Source organism: Panthera onca, chromosome A1 (assembly GCF_046562875.1).
Source record: "Panthera onca isolate mPanOnc1 chromosome A1, mPanOnc1 haplotype 2, whole genome shotgun sequence".
In the NCBI taxonomy this organism is placed as follows: Eukaryota; Metazoa; Chordata; class Mammalia; order Carnivora; family Felidae; genus Panthera; species Panthera onca.
Window position 1 is genome coordinate 39174873 of NC_138339.1, and position 17429 is coordinate 39192301.

The 17429-nt window shown below is 42.0% G+C and overlaps 2 protein-coding genes across 3 annotated transcripts in view; both read left to right on the top strand.

Annotated features, from left to right (window-relative positions):
• The first annotated feature begins 1344 nt into the window (after positions 1 to 1344).
• The window catches only part of ITGA1 (integrin subunit alpha 1), a 165544-nt gene continuing 149459 nt past the window's right edge, over positions 1345 to 17429 (top strand). The window contains exon 1 of one of the 2 annotated variants that reach the window (XM_060634587.2): positions 1345 to 1787. In XM_060634587.2, coding sequence (XP_060490570.2) covers positions 1727 to 1787 — 61 coding nt within the window. In that variant the 5' untranslated portion in view covers positions 1345 to 1726. Of the gene's footprint in view, positions 1788 to 15255; positions 15348 to 17429 lie in introns of those variants that run through there. The other variant, XM_060634586.2, reaches the window with a different exon arrangement.
• On the top strand, positions 15343 to 17165 carry PELO (pelota mRNA surveillance and ribosome rescue factor). Its single transcript, XM_060634590.2, has 2 exons — positions 15343 to 16253; positions 16550 to 17165. The coding sequence occupies exons 1-2, from the start codon at positions 15528 to 15530 to the stop codon at positions 16979 to 16981; spliced, it is 1158 nt and encodes a 385-aa protein (XP_060490573.1). The 5' UTR covers positions 15343 to 15527; the 3' UTR covers positions 16982 to 17165.

Consider the following 17429-nt stretch of genomic DNA (forward strand, 5'->3'; position numbering starts at 1 on the left):
AAAATTCCTTAGCTGATGGGTCACGTTACTGACATTTGATGGCTTTCATCATCTCAGGGCTGACCATCTTTTTGATCTTCATTAAATTTCTTTATTGTCTTTTCCAACTGTTAGTCCCTGTCATCCTGTTCGGTGGCACTCTATGCAATCATCCCTGTGGCTTCTCCCTTCCCTTCTCTCGGGTTACCTATACTGTCACCTGTATTGTGTCCTAGGCAGAGTCCTCCTTTGGGTGGCACTCTAGTCCTGCCTAGCCCTAGTCCTGCTAGAGAGAGATACTCAATTGGTAGCTGCTTTGAATGGAATGGAATGGATTCCAGGCACCAGGTGTAAACACAAATCCACTCATCCACTCCTTCCCTTTCTTTGAAATTCTCAAAACCATTAAGACAGAGCTGCTTTAAAAAAAAAAAAAAAAAAAAAAAAAAAAAAAAAAAAAGCAAGTGAAGCTAACATGTGGATGTGGCTCTTAACAGGGAGGCTGTACAACTCACAGGATGAGCAAGGGAATCATTGCAAATTCTTAAGTGCTTTTTCTGGCTTGGGTCTCCCAGGGTGGGGTAACATTCTCCAGCGTTTTGACCCGTCAAGTTAACTTCCCAATTTTTAGTTCCCTGGAGTAGAGGGAGGGGGAGAGGATGGAGTAACATGAACATGATTTAATGCACTCCTAGTTATAAAAGTCTTCAGCAAGAAGAAATAAAACAGTCCCCAGGTTCTTTATTAGGTTCAGTTCCCGGTGTACAAACATTCTCATTCAACTTAAACAAAATAGCCCACACACATACCGTTTCTGAAGAGACTGTCTTCCTCCCTTCTTTAACCTCCCTCTTCCCTCTTGCATTTCTGTTTCTTTTCTTTTTTCTCCCATTCTTGTTTCCTTCTCCTTTTCTCCAACTTATCAGTCTTCCCAAAGAAAAGTTTATCTGCAACCACCGTTTAACCACGATCAAACGAAGCAAACCCTCCATAAGCGAAAGCAAAACCCTTTCAGTGGGGGCGTGCGGGAGTAGACGCCCCCTCCCCTCCCACATCCACACGCTTAGTGCCAGACCACAGCACGGCGAAGTTCAAGTGTCCGCAGGAAGCGAGGTGGGGAGACCAGACCTGCTCACTCTCTCAGAGACCGTCGAATTCCTTCTGCGCAATCGGGCCCCAGGGAAGCAGCCTCCCCTTAAGGGCCGAGAAGCCCGGGCACGTTGAAAGTACTCTCCCCGAGCAGACCCAGGGGAGAAGTTAGGGGTGTGAAGGCGGGGCCACTGCACTGGCGACTCCCTCCGAAGGTCCAGCCCTCGCCCGCCTTCCTGCCACCGTAGGGAGTTAGCCGGAGAGCGGCATCACCCTCTCAATGAAAGGCAGATATCCCTTTAAGGTTTGCTTTGTAGCTGGTGGACTTTAGCCTAAACACGAACCCGCGAAGCTGGCTTTATTTGTCCATGTCTCGGACAGAGCCTGGGAGACTGCCAGTGGGATTTCAGAAACCCAGCACGCGAAGGGGCGGGCGATGGGGCAGTAAGTCTGGGATATGAGGAGCGTGGAGAGGACTCAGAGGCATTCGTCCAAAACACAGGAAATTCACTCTTCGGCTTCTGCGCGCCGCGACTGGCCGGGGCCGGACGCAGACCTGCGGCGGTAGAGTGGCCCTGAGCGCGCGGCTCCGTTCCCAGCCCCGCCGAGTCCTGCCCGCCGATCCAGCGCGTCCCCGGGCTCTGCGGGCTGTCGGGCCATGGCCCCCCGACGCCAAGCCAGCCCAGGGCTGGCTGTCGCCCGCTGCTGGCTCCTCACCGGTGAGCGACCCTGCTTGTCTCTGGGCATCTGCGCGCGGGGCTCCGGGCTTGTTGTGGTTGTTGGGTAGAGGGAGACGGAGAGCTCTGGCCCCGAGGGGTGGATGGAGCGCTGGTCCAGTTTGGGGCGCTCAGGTAGTCTGGGCAGGTCTGAGTACAGAAAGGAGTTTCTGCGTTTCGTTCTCGTTACTCGTTTTGATGTGTTTCAAAACCTTCCCCCTCGGTGGTAGCAGGGAGACAGCGCTGAAAACTTGACAAGGTAGATGCGACTCTACAGACTTGTTTTGACAGTTTACACTGTATTTTAGGACTTTACTGAATGGCCTTTCCCCTCCTCACCCCGCTCTTCGGGAGGGGAGAAACTAGAGGGCGCCTGATTTATATGCAAAGTTCCTACCCTCAGGTTACACAAGGGTGGGATTTTGCATTTTGTTGCTGTCAAGGATGAGGAGGAACTTTTTGAAATGGAGAAAGGGATAGAGAGCCTTTACTCTGTAACTGTCACAGAGCAGACCATTTTTTAATGCAAAGTATAGTATTGTTACATGTGTATAAAAGGTATTTTTCATGAGGACTTAAAAAAAACACTGGAAATACAAAGTTATATCCAATTCAGAAAAATGTTGAATCATATCATTCCTAAGATTTTCCAAATGATTAACCCACAGTCAGATCTTTTTTACCAGTTACTGACTGAGGGGAGAAGTTGTAGTGGTGAAAACTGGAAGATACATTGTGTGAAAGAAAGTGACCTGATTAATGGTTTGGTTAATGGTTGGGTTTAGCATATCATCAATATTCAATGTTCAGTGTCTTTTTTGCTGGCATGCTTCTGAGTACTAGTTAATTCAGCATTTTGCCATTAAAAACGGGAATTATCTGGCCAGTTTACCCTGATTTGGATGTTCAAGCCTGGTTACCTCTTATGAAGATCTCTGAGAAATGGATTATTAGTAAGCAAAACTTTTTACATAGTGAGGTGGTATTAAGAGAGTTAATTATGAGCTACGGACTTTTCATCCAAACATTTTCTACTACTCAGGAAGTGTCCAGTAATCCAAACAGTAGAGACTTCTGAACAGCTTTACAGCCAGTGAATGGTTTAACTTATCAGCTACTGTCACTGCCCTTTACACTTATTTGACCTATGTGATGTCTCTCCAGCTCAAACTTTTTAGAGGTTGTTTGCCTTTTGTTGTTGTGCCAAATCTGAAGTTGTCTGACTATTCAAGTTGTACCTTTTTCAACTTACCAAAAAGGCAGTCAGTAGTGCAGAAAGGATCAAATGAAGTTTGCATATCCCCCCGCCGCCCCCCCCCCTCAAAAAAAAAAAGAATGAGGGCCCTGGGTGGCTCAGTAGGTTAAGCAGCTGACTCTTGATTTCAACTCAGGTCATGATCCATGATCTCACTGTTTGTGAGTTTCAGCCCTGTTCTCAGCCTCTGCACCTGGAGCCTGCTTGGGATTTTTCTTTCTCCCTCGCTCTCTCTGCCCCTCCCCTGCTCATATCTTCTCTCTCTCTCTCTCTCTCTCTCTCTCTCAAAATAAATAAACTTTAAAATGAAACTTTAAAAAAAATAGAGGTCAAAAAGTTATGATTTCATATACTGAAGATCTTTTAGGTTTAACTGCTTTATTTACCCATGCCTAAAACAGTCACAAGTTGCACGCTGTGGGTTTTCTGCAATTGTTGGTAAGGCATATTAAGGCAGAAAGGGACTTAAAGAAGAATAACATATAGATATTTCTAAAATTTTTTTTAAAGTTTATTTAAAGAGAGAGACAGAGCATGAGCAGGGGAGGGGCAGAGAGAGAGGGAGACACAGAATCCAAAGCAGGCTCTGGGCTCTGAGCTGTCAGCTCAGAGCCCGACGTGAGGCTTGAACTCACAGACCAGAACGCAAGATCATGACCTGAGCCGAAGTCAGACGCTTAACTGACTGAGCCACCCAGGCGCCCCTAGGTATTTCTAAATTATAATACTTAAGTCCTTTTTGTGTATGTGTATATGTGCATGTACCTAAAATTCAATCATATTTAAATTAGAATTTATTGTGTCAGAATCAGTCAGTTCCTCATATGTGCTATAATATGCCCATTTTACAAGGATCTGAAATTTGACTTCTTCCTCTCCTTTGCTGGTCTTCCAGTCAGTCATCATAGGGTCAGCTTTCCTGGAAACTTCTCATCAGTTCGGAGTCCACCCCTAACCTGGGGTCTCATCACTATCCCTACCAGTGCACACTCCTGTGGAGTGCTCTTGCTGCCGATCTGAACCCAACCTCTAATCTATCTTCCTAATAAGTAACTTTCATTATATCTTAGTCTTTAGTAAAACAAACAAACAAAAATACTTTGATGGCTCTTTATTGTCTTCAGATAAAATCCAAAATTCTCAACTGACCATTCAGGGTCTGCTCTAATCCAGCACCCTCTCTCTCCTACTACGCCCGTATTGGTTTCCTGTTTCTGTTGTAACAAATTGCCACAGATTGATTGGCTTAAAATAAGACAAATTTACTATCTTACAGTTCTGTAAGAAGTATCTCTAGGCTAAAATCAAGGTGCAGACAGAGCTACATGTCTTCTGGAGGCTATCAGGGAAAATCCATTTCCTTGCCTTTTCCAGCTTCTAGAGGCCACCTGCATTCCTTAGCTTGTGGGTCCGTCCTACATCTTCAAAGCCAGCAGTATAGCATCTTCAGATTTTTCTCTCTGACTGCTTCATCATCCATTTCTTTCTCTGACTCTGACCCTGTTGAGTCTTTCTTATAAAGATCCTTCTGATTACATTGGACCCACTTACATAATGCAGGATAATCTCCCTGTCTCGAGATCCTTAATTTAATCACACATGGCAAGTCCTTTGTGCCATATAAGGTAACATTCACAGGTTCTAGGGATTAGGACATGACATCTTTGGGAGACCATTATTCTGCCTGCCAAAAGCCCAAAATGTACCCTTCCCATGATAGCCGATCACGTTTCCTTACTTTCTCCGTAATCCTCGCGCTCATTTTGATACTGTGGATATGATCTTGTTTTGTGCATGTGGAAGAGAACTCCACCTTTCCCTCCACCACCCCCTGTTGAACCTGTGCTCAGCTTAGATCTCTGATCTTGAATCGCATGCTGTGAAATAATATGCCAGGTAGGCTACCTAAATGTGGGTTTGGAGGGCCTGGGGTGGCTTAGTGGGTTAAGCTTCCAACGTCAGCCTAAGTCATGATATCAAGGCTCAGGACTCTGTGCTGACAGCTCAGAGCCTGGAGCCTCCTTCTGATTCTGTGTCTCCCTCTGTCTCTGCTCCTTCCCCACTCATGCTCTGTCTCTCAAAAGTAAATAAGCATTAAAAAAATTTATAAATGTAGGCTTATATCACCACAACAAACCACCACCATCCCAATAAACTTCCCGTTGGATTAAGAATTGTCTTGTATTAGCTTTTAACGATATTTTAAAATGATTTGTCAACAGATTATTATTTTATGTATGTCAAAGTCCCAGCAAAAACTAGTGACACATATAAAGGATTTAACTGAAGGAAGTTTAATAAAGGGACTGTTTACAGAGGCATTTAAAGGAACTGACAAAAGATGGTGGAGCACCTAAGGACAAACAATACTGAGAAGAAAGCATCTGAAGTAACAGTGGGAAGAAAAGCCATTACTAATCCTAGCCATGAAAAGGGAGCATTGTCAGGTTGACTGTGAACTCTAGCTATGGGAGAGGGACTGTTGGACAGGAGCTGGGACATAGGAAGAGGAATGCAGCTAGAGCCCAAACTGAAGCCCCACCAGGAGGGAGCAGGGGAAATGAATACCCCTTCTTTTCCTCCCACCCTCTCATTTCTTGCCCAGCCTCTCATTGGCCATATCCAAATGGCAGAATTAAACCTCCAGGGGAAAAAGATCAAGACATACAATAACAGAGAAAAACTGGCACAACTTAATGCTGAAAGGCACATATTTATTGAGAACATATTCTGTGTGAGGCCTTGTGCCAAAAACGTTGCATATATTATTTCATTTTAATCTGAGAAACAGGAAAAAATTCAGAACTATTATCCATATATTGGAGATGAAGAAACCAAAATGCTAAGAGATTAATTTGTGCAAAGTCACACAACTAGTAAACGGCAAAGCCTGTGCTCAGCTTTGATCTCTGATCTCAGATCTCATGCTGTGAGATAATATGCCATACAGGCTATCTAAATGCAACTCCATTTCCCTCTTGCTCAACCCTCTAAATGTTAAATCCAAGTATACCTGTCTAAAAGACTTTCATAAGGACCTAATCAATGATACAAGTCTGTTATTTTCATGACTTTTAGGTATACAGTGAAATTAGATGATGTCTACCCTACATTAATCATAACCCAAATAAGACTACTATCTCTGGATATTAAGAATATATAGAATGATGCCTAATTGAGTTATAGGTCTCTCCACCCTAGAAATATTTTACTTAGCCTAAAAGCAAGGTGTCTTCCTTTGTGACTTTCTTCAGTCAAGATTTCCTATTCAAAATGAAGTCCAGAGGCACCTGAGTGGCTCATTAGAAGTGTCTGACTCTTGAGTTTGGCTAAGGTCATGATCTCGTGGTCAGTCGTAGAATCTAGCTCTGCGTCTAATCCTCTGCTTGGGATTCTCTCCCTCTTTCCCTTCCCACCCCTCCCCTCTCTAAAAAGAAAAATATATATATGTGTGTGTATGAAATCCAGTGAGGTGACGGCTGAACATGGAAATCAGATACTTACATTTTGTTAAGAAACAAAGAAATAACCTCCAGTGGCACACAGTGGACTGACAGGAATTACTGAACATGGGGAAACTCTTTAGTCATTATGATATCAGTAAAGGCAGCAATACATTCATAGGATTTTTGTTCGTTTGTTTGTTTAATACATAGGCACTGAGAGTAGGAGTGAAATATACATATATATTTCACGTTTCACCAGTTTGCCTATTTGTCGTCCCTGCTGTCATGATGCTCTTTTGATGCATAAACTTGGGCACAGCTGATAACTATTGATTTTACTTCCTCAGATGGATGTTCCTCGGCATATGTGCCTCCACCTCGAACCCCAAAAACTTCTCATTAGATTTAGAAGTTGCTAAATTTTCATATTCTCCTTAAAATACTTCATAAAATAGCTCATGTTTAAAACATATTCAGAAAATTAGGGATCAAAGTGCTATTCTTTACCTACACAATCCTTCTGTTGTATGAAACACAAAATAGTGTATTTGAATTCATGTTATAAAATTGAGATGAAAGATATTTGGAATTGTTGCCACAATGCTAAAATCAGAATATACTGCCTATCCAGAGTGCTCTGTGACTGGAGAATTGTATTCACTCTCAAAGCAAGTACAGAAGAGTATCAAGAGATGTAAATGAGCTGAATGTATTCCTGTCAAGATTATTGAGTCTCTTTTAGCTCTTCTGTTGTGCCAACTCCTCTGAAGTCTCCAGGCCTTGCATAAGCAGTTACTCCCACTGCTTGCTAACCTCAAGTCCCCACATGAATGTCATTGCCAAGAAACCCACTGGAGTATATAGGTCGCCCTCTACCAGAAACATGTAAGCCCCTGGTGCTTCTATAACATACCACATGATAGGGTAATTAAATATCTGACTGTCTGTCTTCCCAGCTTGCTATATGCTCTATGAGGGTAGACTCTTCATTATCCTTAGCATCTACAATAATAGGCACTTGAAATTTGTTATTGAATAGACTATAGACAAAGTCATAAAATACTTAAAAGATCAGATTGTCTCTTTTTTTTTTTTATTTTTTTTTTCAATGTTTTTTATTTTATTTTTGGGACAGAGAGAGACAGAGCATGAACGGGGGAGGGGCAGAGAGAGAGGGAGACACAGAATCGGAAACAGGCTCCAGGCTCCGAGCCATCAGCCCAGAGCCTGATGCGGGGCTCGAACTCACGGACCGCGAGATCGTGACCTGGCTGAAGTCGGACGCTTAACCGACTGCGCCACCCAGGCGCCCCTAGATTGTCTCTTTTTGATGCATATGTCCTTACCTGGAATATATATATCTACCCACATTTATATCTAACTGAATAAAAGACACCATCGATTGAATGATGCACCATTATTTTATGCACTACTGAGAAATAAAAGTGCTGCCATTCCAATTATAATCATTAGATTGTTAGATGCCTACTAGTTTCAGAGATGTTGAAAAGTGGGAAAATGTGCATCTGAAAATCACAAAAATAACAAACAGTAAATCTACATGGAAACTTTCTATCACATTTCGTTGTATTTTTAAAAACTGTATCATAAAATTTCAAACATACTCCTGGATACAAATGACACTCCTTCTGGATACAAAGATATGAACATTGTCCCTCTTCTTAGTTCTTTTCTATCTGATGCAAGGGATAATTGCTCCTCTGGCATCAGTCGCCTCACCAGATCCTAAGAACTGAGCTTCCTCTGAATACTCTCCCTCAGGAGAAAGGTGACAATAAAGTAAACATTGATCCAGCTGCATACAATCAATGACTAGTTTTGGCAAACCCTAAATTTTTGTCATATTGGTGATTAGCACTAGGGCTAACACAGATATGGAGGGACTTGATTTTTATCTAATGCCTTCTGTAATTTAAAAGGAAGATTAAAAAGTCAAATAAGTCTTAAAAGGAGATTAAAATACATGCACTGGTTGGTGTTAAGAATTCACTTTATGTGCAAAAACATTAATATTGTTTTATCCAAACAGATCTCTATAAATACAACAAATGAGAAATCTAATTTGAAAAATCATTGTAATTCAAATATTAAAAGGGGTGACAACATATGCTTTTTGCATGAATTATATGGGATCTGCTATAATAAATGCAAATTCTTAAATTTGAATAGGATATCTAACTCACATTAGAACATCAAATGATTAAGATTAATGGGGGGGGGGGCACCCGAATAGCTCAGTCGGTAAGCATCTGACTTCAGCTCAGGTCATGTTCTTACAGTTTGTGAGTTTGAGCCCCACATAGGGCTCTGTGCTGACAGCTCAGAGCCTGGAGCCTGCTTTGGATTCTGTGTCCCTCTCTCTCTGCCCCTCCCCCGCTTGCACTCTCTCTCTCTCTCTCTCTCTCTCTCTCAAAAATGAAATAAACATTTAAAAAAATTTTAAATAAAAAAAAGATTAATGAACCACAAATTTTATTATAAATCCTATACTCCTAATACAAATTACAGTGTACTTTTTTTTTTTAATGTTTATTTATTTTTGAGAGAGAGAGAGAGTCAGCATGAGCAGGGGAGGCGCAGAGAGACAGGGAGACACAGAATCTGAAGCAGGCTCCAGTTTGAACTGTCAGCACAGAGCCCAGCACGGGGTGGGGCTTGAACTCATGAACCGTGAGATCATGACCTGAGCCAAAGTCAGACATTCAACCAACTGAGCCACACAGACACCCCCTACTGTGTACTTTCAAAATCATTTTGTTAGGTATAATTTTAGTTTGCCAAATACTAAAGTTTGAAAACACATGGATACCGACCAGTCTTTAAAATTGTCCATTTTATTGTTATATTTTTCGTAAAATGATCTTGTATAGGTATACGTACAAACAGAAACACACCACTCATGGAGGCTTTTGTTGATAAATTTTTGCTTATCTGGTAGGAGGTTTTATATTATTTTGTGACAAGTGCAAGTAACTGCTTTTATTTATTTATTTTTTTTAACATTTATTTATTTTTGAGACACAGAGAGACAGAGCATGAACAGGGGAGGGTCAGAGAGAGGGAGACACAGAATCTGAAATAGGCTCCAGGCTCTGAGCTGTCAGCACAGAGCCTGACGCAGGGCTCGAACTCACAGCCCTCACGGGCCACGAGATCATGACCTGAGGTGAAGTCGGCCGCTTAACCGACTGAGCCACCCAGGCGCCCCATCAAGTAATTGCTTTTAATCACAGAACTTTAGACAGTAACTGAGCAAAAGTTCCTTCAAAACAAACAGACAAACAAACCAAAAACTTTCCCTTTTCCCCTTTTGCCTGAATTAGCTGAATACTTCTCCCAGTTGTCCCCTTAGCTTTGCTTGTGGAGGTCACATGGGCATCTCTGTACAATCCCAGGTTAGCACATTCTCCTTACGTAAATGATTGCATTTATTATTAGATATTCATAATCAGAGCTCTGGTTACTCTGCAAAGATCATTTTCTAAACATGCATAATAAAACTGTTATTATATATTATTTACATTTTAAGATCTTTTCCTCAGTATGATGTGTTTAAAATAATCATTTTCTTACCGAAGCATGGGTATCTCAAAAATTGAAATAGGTTTTTAGAAACTTACCTTAAGAATAATCTTCTCTTTAAAATTATAGTAACATTATAAAACAGAATGTTTTCATAATTTTAAGACACCAAAGATAGACAAGTTAAAAACTCTGTATTAAAGGAGAACTAACGATCACATATTCTTTCATATAATAACTATGATTATGTAACAGTTGCTGTGCTGAGTTTCAGGAACACAGGGAAATAAAAGGTAGTCTCTGTCCTTAAAGAAGTTCACACTCTGGGGCGCCTGGGTGGCGCAGTCGGTTAAGCGTCCGACTTCAGCCAGGTCACGATCTCGCGGTCTGTGAGTTCGAGCCCCGCGTCAGGCTCTGGGCTGATGGCTCGGAGCCTGGAGCCTGTTTCCGATTCTGTGTCTCCCTCTCTCTCTGCCCCTCCCCTGTTCATGCTCTGTCTCTCTCTGTCCCAAAAATAAATAAAAAACGTTGAAAAAAAAAAAATTAAAAAAAAAAAAATAAAAAAAAAAAAATAAAGAAGTTCACACTCTGAGAAAGGCAATAGACAAGCAAGGAAGCAATGATGGGAAGAGCCTCCATGGTGCTGTAAGCAGAGGAAGGAAAAAAGTTAGTAGGTGTTGCAGGGAAGTTAAGTCTTGGGATGCCTGGTGGCTTAGTCTTGGTTAAGTGTCCAACTTTGGCTCAGGTCATGATCTCATGGCTTGTGAGTGGGAGCCCCTCATTGGGTTTACTGCTGTAAGCTCGAACCAAGAGTGGAGCCTTCTTCAGGTTCTGTGTCTCTCTCTCTCTGCCTTCCCTCGCCACCCCCCCCCCCCACTTCTCTTTCTCTCTCTCTCTTAAAAATAAACATTAAAAAAAAGAAAAAAGTTAAGTCTTGCAAACAAAAAAAAATACAAGAAACAAAAACAATTATACAGCCCCTATACTGTGCTAAGCCCAGGGTATCCAAATAAGAAATCCATCCTCAGGAGCCCATTAGCCCTGCAGCTGTCATACAAACCATTTCTAGCATTCTAACATACTATTATAATGGGAAGAAGGACTGTAATCCAATTACCCAATGAAGTGCATGAACTCATGCAGTAGGACTGACCTAAGGTTTCCCTGCAGAAGGGATACTAGTATAAATAATGGTACCCAACAGATTATTCATCAGTCAGCTTTACTGAACCAGTTATTTTTCCAAGACTGAGTATGATCATGTTAAGGTGAGCCCTTGATCCTTGCTATGTCTGATCCAGATTTCTAGCTTCAGGTCAGGCATTCTTGGAGATTTACCATATATCTCACATGTTTATACAACTCTACAGTTAACAAGTGTCATAATCTCATTAGAATCTTATAAGGGTTATCAAATAAGAGAGGCAGGACCAATAATCTTACTTACAATTTAGACTGAAAAGTTCAGGTTTGTAAGTTAGGGGCCTTATCTAAAGTTGTTATAACCTACTAGAAAGATCATGACTCCTGTCTGCCAACTCTTGGTGTGCAAGGATTAAACTTGGTATCGATCTTTTACCACTACAGTGGGCCTTAGAAAGAATCAAATTCAAAAGGTACTATGCAAAAATGAATATAAATGTGATAGAGTGAGATTATGAGTACTGTTTCAGTTTTTTAAACATTTTTGCAGCATAATCTTTACAATTAAGACAATTTTAATTATTGAATTCAATGCCCTCAATTCTTAAGAAAAAGAAACTTGAGTTTCTAAGACACTAAGGGCTGCCTAAAGTTAAGAGTAAAAACAATTGACAGGGTAAGAATTACAATCCAGGATGTTTGACTTCTAGCCCAGTTCTCTTTCTGAGACACTGGAATTACATCAAAAACAACAAATTGAAAACTTTTTTTTTATTCTAGAGAGACTAATATAAATAGAAAAAATAGATATAAAGTTGCTGATATAAAGGTTTCTATTTTCAAAAAGCCAATAAATATAAAATTAGAATTTAAAGTAACAAAGGTAAATGTTTTTTTCTCATGATTTTGCATATTTTGGTAAAAAAATGAAAATACCATATACTGCTACATATTACTTAACTGCTGTAACTACAACAGCTTTAAAATAAGAGGAATTACTTTTTATATACCATTATTAAGTTAAGTGAACTATCATTAATTACAATATCATGCCTTAAGAACTGTCTGTGATAATGTTCATATAGCTGCCACACTTCACATCTGATCCACTCAGGTTATTATCCATGTATAAGTGCCTACTATGTGCCAGGGACTTTTCAAGGGTCAGTGGAGGAGTAAAAGGATTAATCTACTCAGAGTTCAACAAGAAAGAAAAGATAGGTATTCCAATTACTATATGCATGGTTTCAGGGGCGCCTGGGTGACTCAGTCGGTTGAGCATCTGACTTCAGCTCGGGTCATGATGTCTCGGTTCGAGGGTTCAAGACCCACTTCAGCCTCTGTGCAGACAGCCCAGAGCCTGGAGCCTGCTTTGGATTCTGTGTTTCCCTCTCTACCCCTCCCCCACTTACACTCGGTCTCTCTCTCAAAGATAAATAAACATTTAAAAAATATTAAAAATATTTACATATGCAGGTTTTCAAATGTGAGGTAACATTTAAGCTGGGGCTTAAAAAAGAAGTAGTATTTATGGAGGAAGGACTGAGAAGCAGTGACATTTTAAATAGAGAACATCATGAGTTAAGGGCAGCAAAGTAGACAGTTCCCAGGATGTATGGGGAACAAAAATTACTCCTGTGGTGGAATATAGGGTGCTGGAGGGGGCAAGTGGAAAATAAAGCTTGTAAAGCCAAATCATGGAGGCCCTGAACATCACAGAATTGGATTTTAATTAGTAGGGAATGAGAATTCTAAATAATTCAAAATAAAAATGTAATGATTAATCTGGAAATACTAAGTTACAACACAAAGCCTGAGAGAAAACATCTGATCATTCAAAAGTAAGCTCCAGTTACTAAAAAATAATTCTATTTCAGATCAAATAGTAATTCTATGAAAAATTTTGTAGTATGTTCACTGAAGCAAGTTTATGTTTAAAAAGACACCCCAAAGCAGTTTGCCTCATAATTTAAATAAACTCTTTAAAATAACCACAGAATTAGCAGTCAGTGTGGGTTTCCTACAGTTTTTAAATGTAGAAATATATGCGTATTTTCCTTAAGTAGAACACTGGATTTTTCTCAAGGATTATAATGGTGACCTAGGCTGGGCAGAAGGAAAAGTATGTTGAGCAGAAGAATATAAAGATTTTTTTTTTTTTTTTTTTTTTTTTTTTTTAGTAATAGAAGCAAGGAAGGGACTGATGCCTTTCAAATCCTCTCAGTTGTTTCCTAAGCTGTGGGTCTTTAACTGGTAAAGGTGACAATTAAGGGGAAGTGGCAGTGGATGACAGCACATAACTTATGGTTGCAGAGATTTCAAGCATCCATAATATATATAATCTTGTACCACTGAACAGAGGAGAGGATGGAGAGTTAAGCATGTCTGAATTTAAAAGCTGGTTATGTGATCTTGAATACATTTCTTTATGTCTCTGTAATTCATTTTCTTAATCTACAAAATGAGGATAACAAATATTTATAGATGAAGATTAAAAGAGTATATAGGAAAGTACCTGGTGAATATTCAATAAATGATAGCTCTTCATTAAAAACTTAACATTTATTAAGGTCCTACGGTATGCCTGCCACTGTGATTCTGTGGTTTTTAATCTTTGGCAGACTTTAGAGAGAGGTAAATTGTACTTAGAAAGGTGATCAAGGAGCAACTCAAAGTATTTATCTCTCTCCTAGTTAGGAAATCTCCGTTGGAGAGAGGCAAGCCATCTTTACACTTTAGTGCGATCAGTTCCTTACTCAAAAGTCACTGGGTTTACTTGGAAGTGGAAGAAGGAAGTCTGAGTTAGAAACTGTGAGGGCACTCACTATGACAGGAAGGTGTGAAAGGAGGTAAGAACAGAGAGCAAGAGGAGAGGCCACAAAAACAATGACTCTAATTTGTACTAGAGCTATAGAGGGGAATTTTGTGTCCCCTTAGAATCTCTGAGGAAGATAACTGAGATGTGAAATTCAAGACTTGTGCCAGAGTCAGATTCTTCCCTTTCATCCTGGTCTCACCAGTTCAAGCTTCCCTTTCAGTGCCATACACAAGTTAAGAAAGAGAATGGGAAGATGTATGGTAGGACTCCTCTGCTCTCCACCCCATCTTAACCCTCAAGAAAATTCTGATGGGCCTTTTCTATTTACTGATCTTGTTAAGAAGCAGTCCCCAATTCTCAACACCCCCACACCATAAAAATGCTGTGTGACTTAAGGATTTTCTTTAAAATAAATTCCATAGCCTTTCAGTCGGGTTGGTCCTACTACATCAGATTTTCCCCACTTCCCATATTCTCAGCTTTGGCAGTGATGATCCCGCCCTAAGCTTTTGCGACCCAATCCCTAACCTAAACATTTCACGGGCTATTGAGCTGCAGAAAGCGGAGACTGCCAATTTTGGAATCTGGGATTCCCGGGACATCGGGACAAGCAACTGAGAGGTCCACCCAGGGGTAAATTCCACGGATGGTTTCTTCTCTGTGTGGGGTCAGTGCTTTAACATCTGGGTTAGTCAGATCATGCAGACACGGTAACTAAGCGCAGAAAACAGCTGGGCACGTTGCTCTGAGCCCACACCCACCGTGACCAGTCGTTCTTAGAAACCGCTTCTGGAAATACCAGCTCCAAAAGGCGTGCAGCGCTTGAGTGCGGATAAGGCAGGTGCAAAGCCGAGCACATTTTAGGACTGTGGGGCCAAGTCTGCACTTTTGAGAATTCCTTTTACTTTTAGTTAAGTTTTAACACTGGATTTACCCGGGGAAGAGAAGGTGTTCAGTGGCAGTTGCACGCAGCTGAAAAAAATAATTTGAACTACATATTCCTCAGATTCTGCACAAACAGTTGTGGAAGAGAAAACTTAGGAGGTCCAAGTTCAGCATTAAATGACCTGCCACCAAAGATTCCAACCACGTTCCTCCGTCAGTTTAGTCCTCGGACGTGCTTCACGCTTAGTGCGCCTGCGCCCGCGCGAACTGTGATTTCCCCACCCCCACCCCGCCTCCTCTTTGGGGACGTAAAACGTGCGCCGGGAGGCGGGACGCGGGCTACGCATGCGCGCTCATTGCATCAGCTGCTGGGTCCGTGCTGGCGGCTGGAACCGAGAAGACTGCGTTTGCTGCGGTGTCTCTCGCGCCGGTGTGGTGCCGTGCGCCCGGAAACTAAGAAAAGAAGGGCTAGAGTAAGTGTTCCCCTCGGCCGCTCGAGTCGGTACTATAGTATTTCCTTCCCGTCAGGCCAGTGGCTATAGGGACCAGACCCCGCCCCCTTCCCGGCCTAGACTCCCTTTCCCTCCCTGCCCCTTTCCCACCGGGTACCCCCTCATTTCCTCTTGTTCTGCCTGCGAATCCCCGCCAAAGTCATGAAGCTCGTGAGGAAGGACATTGAGAAAGACAATGCGGGCCAGGTGACCCTGGTCCCCGAAGAACCTGAGGACATGTGGCACACCTACAATCTAGTGCAGGTGGGCGACAGCTTGCGTGCCTCCACCATCCGCAAGGTACAGACTGAGTCCTCCACGGGCAGCGTAGGAAGCAACCGGGTCCGCACTACTCTCACTCTCTGCGTGGAGGCCATCGATTTTGACTCTCAAGCCTGCCAGCTGCGGGTTAAGGGGACCAACATCCAAGAGAATGAGTATGTCAAGATGGGGGCTTACCACACCATCGAGCTGGAGCCCAACCGCCAGTTCACGCTGGCCAAGAAACAGTGGGACAGTGTGGTTCTGGAGCGCATCGAGCAGGCCTGTGACCCAGCCTGGAGCGCAGATGTGGCGGCTGTGGTCATGCAGGAAGGCCTCGCCCATATCTGCTTAGTCACTCCCAGCATGACCCTCACTCGGGCCAAGGTGGAGGTGAACATCCCTAGGAAACGGAAAGGCAACTGTTCCCAGCATGACCGGGCCTTGGAGCGATTCTACGAACAGGTGGTCCAGGGTATCCAGCGCCACATAAACTTTGATGTTGTGAAGTGCATCCTGGTGGCCAGCCCAGGATTCGTCAGGGAGCAGTTCTGCGACTACATGTTTCAACAAGCAGTGAAGACCGACAACAAAGTGCTCCTGGAAAACCGGTCCAAATTCCTTCAGGTAAAACAGTCTTATCCAAGGGTAATTAAGAATGGGCAGAGGGATTTGTATAAACTACTCTTAGGTTTTAGGACTGGGAAAAGTACAAGAGGAGAAAGTGTTTACCGGACTGTGATTGTAAGCAAGCTAATGAAATGAAAAAGAGAACTGTTAAATAGGGTATTTACATAGTAAACTTTGCTTTAAGTTCTCAAACTTAATAAAGTTTTATTAGTGCTTTTGGCTTTAGGTCATTGCAAGCTGATTAATGGGTACTCTAAGATTGTTTTGCCTAACTTTCATAATTGTGATTCCAGGTACATGCCTCCTCTGGACACAAGTACTCCCTGAAAGAGGCCCTTTGTGACCCTTCTGTAGCTAGCCGCCTTTCAGACACTAAAGCCGCTGGGGAAGTAAAGGCTTTGGATGACTTCTATAAAATGTTACAACATGAACCTGACCGAGCTTTTTATGGACTCAAGCAGGTAGAGAAGGCCAATGAGGCTATGGCAATCGACACATTGCTCATCAGTGATGAGCTTTTCAGGCACCAGGATGTAGCCACACGGAGCCGATATGTGAAGCTGGTGGACAGTGTGAAAGAGAATGCGGGCACTGTTAGGATATTCTCTAGTCTTCATGTATCTGGAGAACAGCTCAGTCAGTTGACTGGAGTGGCTGCCATTCTCCGCTTCCCTGTCCCTGAACTCTCTGACCAAGAGGATGATTCCAGTTCTGAGGAAGATTAATGATTGGAACTTCTAACTTAGACAATCTGTGTCTCCATTGTTACATTTCCTTAGCATCCTGGCAGAAAGCTGCAAGGCACTTTGTGATTCTTACAGGAATTTCTCATGTATTTGGTCACACTAGGTATTGTGTGATTGGCAGGACATGTATTCAAACCAAACAATAAATTAAAAGGAAATAATCTCCACGTACTACCATCTTTATTAAATAGGATAATTTATATAGAAACTGTGAGTTATTTGCAGTACTCAAAAAGCATTTTGTGTATTTAATAAGAGTACCTATATATTCTTTGGGATAGATCATAAAATCCCAGATGTTTTTCCCTTGTCCTTTAGGAAAAGCTGTTTGGTATTTCATTATCCTCAGCTACACTGTTTATCTTAATTCTACATAGTGCTCTTGCACTGTTTAATGATCCTTTTTTGCACTTTTCTAAGTTTTAAA

Coding starts and splice junctions, on each gene's coding strand:
- PELO (XM_060634590.2), top strand. CDS start 15,528: ATGAAGCTCGTGAGGAAGGACATTGAGAAAGACAATGCGGGCCAGGTG. Junction 16,254..16,549: donor ACCGGTCCAAATTCCTTCAG/GTAAAACAGTCT, acceptor TTGTGATTCCAG/GTACATGCCTCCTCTGGACA.